At 41.9% G+C, this 1,448-nt stretch overlaps 1 protein-coding gene across 1 annotated transcript; it reads right to left on the reverse strand.

Annotated features, from left to right (window-relative positions):
- Positions 1-202: 202 nt before the first annotated feature.
- Positions 203-811, reverse strand: LOC147474654 (uncharacterized). The gene has a single exon (XM_086585147.1). The coding sequence runs from the start codon at positions 809-811 to the stop codon at positions 203-205; it is 609 nt and encodes a 202-aa protein (XP_086441273.1).
- Positions 812-1,448: the final 637 nt, after the last annotated feature.

A 1,448-nucleotide genomic window follows, 5' to 3' on the forward strand; every position in this document is an offset into this window, starting at 1 on the left:
CTAACGCCTCTTTCTGTTCCTGGCTGAGCTGTATTTTTGGTGGCAGCCCATCAAACACTGCAAAATCGATCTCCTCCATCTGTTGTGGACTATAAAGTTCTTTGTAAAACTCTACACATTTCTCTCCGATCACATTCACATCCTCTATAATGGCCCCATCTGAATTAATTAGACATGTTATCTTATTAACACTCCTTCTTGCCTATACCGATTTAAAGAAGTATGTAGTGTTGCTATCTCCTAACGAGATAGATTGATCTCTCGATTTCTGCCTGTAACACTCCTCCTCTGCCTTAGCTGCTTTAACATGGCTAGTTATGGCACTTCTCTCCTTCCTTATCAGTTCTCTGTTGAGCGGTGCTCTCTGTAGTTCTGTCTGTACCCACTCGACTTCTTTCTTTGTTTCCTCAACTCTCTCTGTCACATCCCCTATTTTGGCCTTATTCCACTCAATTAGTGCTGCCTTCGTAAGTTTCAACCGCTTCATGAATCTAAACATCGGATTTCCAACCACCTGATTTGCCCACGCCCTTTGAACTATCTCCATAAACTCGTCTTCCTTCGTCCAAAAATTAAAGAATTTGAATGCCCTCTTCTTGAAGTTTTTCTGGACGATGGAATAGACTATCATTGAGCTGTGATCAGACGTAGCCCCTGGGTTCTTAAACTCTATCTCCAAGTCACTACACTCCCCAATCCAATCTGAGTTACACAGCACTCTATCCAGCTTGCAGCTAATCCGATTTTCTTGCCGATTATTCCATGTAAGCAGGTTCCCTTTAAACCTCATATCCACTAATGCAGCTGACATTACACAATTCAGAAACTCCGTAAAGTTTGGCGGTCTACTCCCTCTAACTTTCTCGAGCGGTCCTAAAACTGAATTAAAATCCCCCAAAACTACCCACGGTTTATGGATAGTGATGGATTGATCCACTATGCTCCTCCACAGCTCTCTTCTCGCCACCATATCAGTCGTAGCATATACAAATGTAACAATAAAATTTTTATTTGTTACAGTATTCACCTCTAAAGTGATACTCTGTTCTTCCCTGTTTAAAACCGTATGCATTGCACACTTTCGATTCCAAAGACACCCGGATCCTCCCTAGTTCATTATGCTCATAGTTGTGTTCCATATTCCACCCTTGACAACAATTCCTCATGACATAGTCCTTTTTCTTCTCTTTTACCCTTGTTTCAATCAGCCCCATCATGCCAATATCATGTTTCCGTATCAGTTCTCTAACCTCCACTTGTTTGAACTTCTTGTTGAACCCTCGCATGTTCCAACACCCTAAGTGTACCATCATTGAGAGGAGTTGAGCGTGAGTAGGGAATTAAAGCGATTTCCTTCTTTTGATGTTCCTGGTTTCCCTTTATCTGGTATTGCATCCTCTATTCCTCGAGCCTTACTCTTCCCAGTATCCTTTGATTCTGCTGTATTC

This window comes from Coptis chinensis, chromosome 9, assembly GCF_015680905.1.
Source record: "Coptis chinensis isolate HL-2020 chromosome 9, ASM1568090v1, whole genome shotgun sequence".
Classification (NCBI taxonomy): domain Eukaryota; kingdom Viridiplantae; phylum Streptophyta; class Magnoliopsida; order Ranunculales; family Ranunculaceae; genus Coptis; species Coptis chinensis.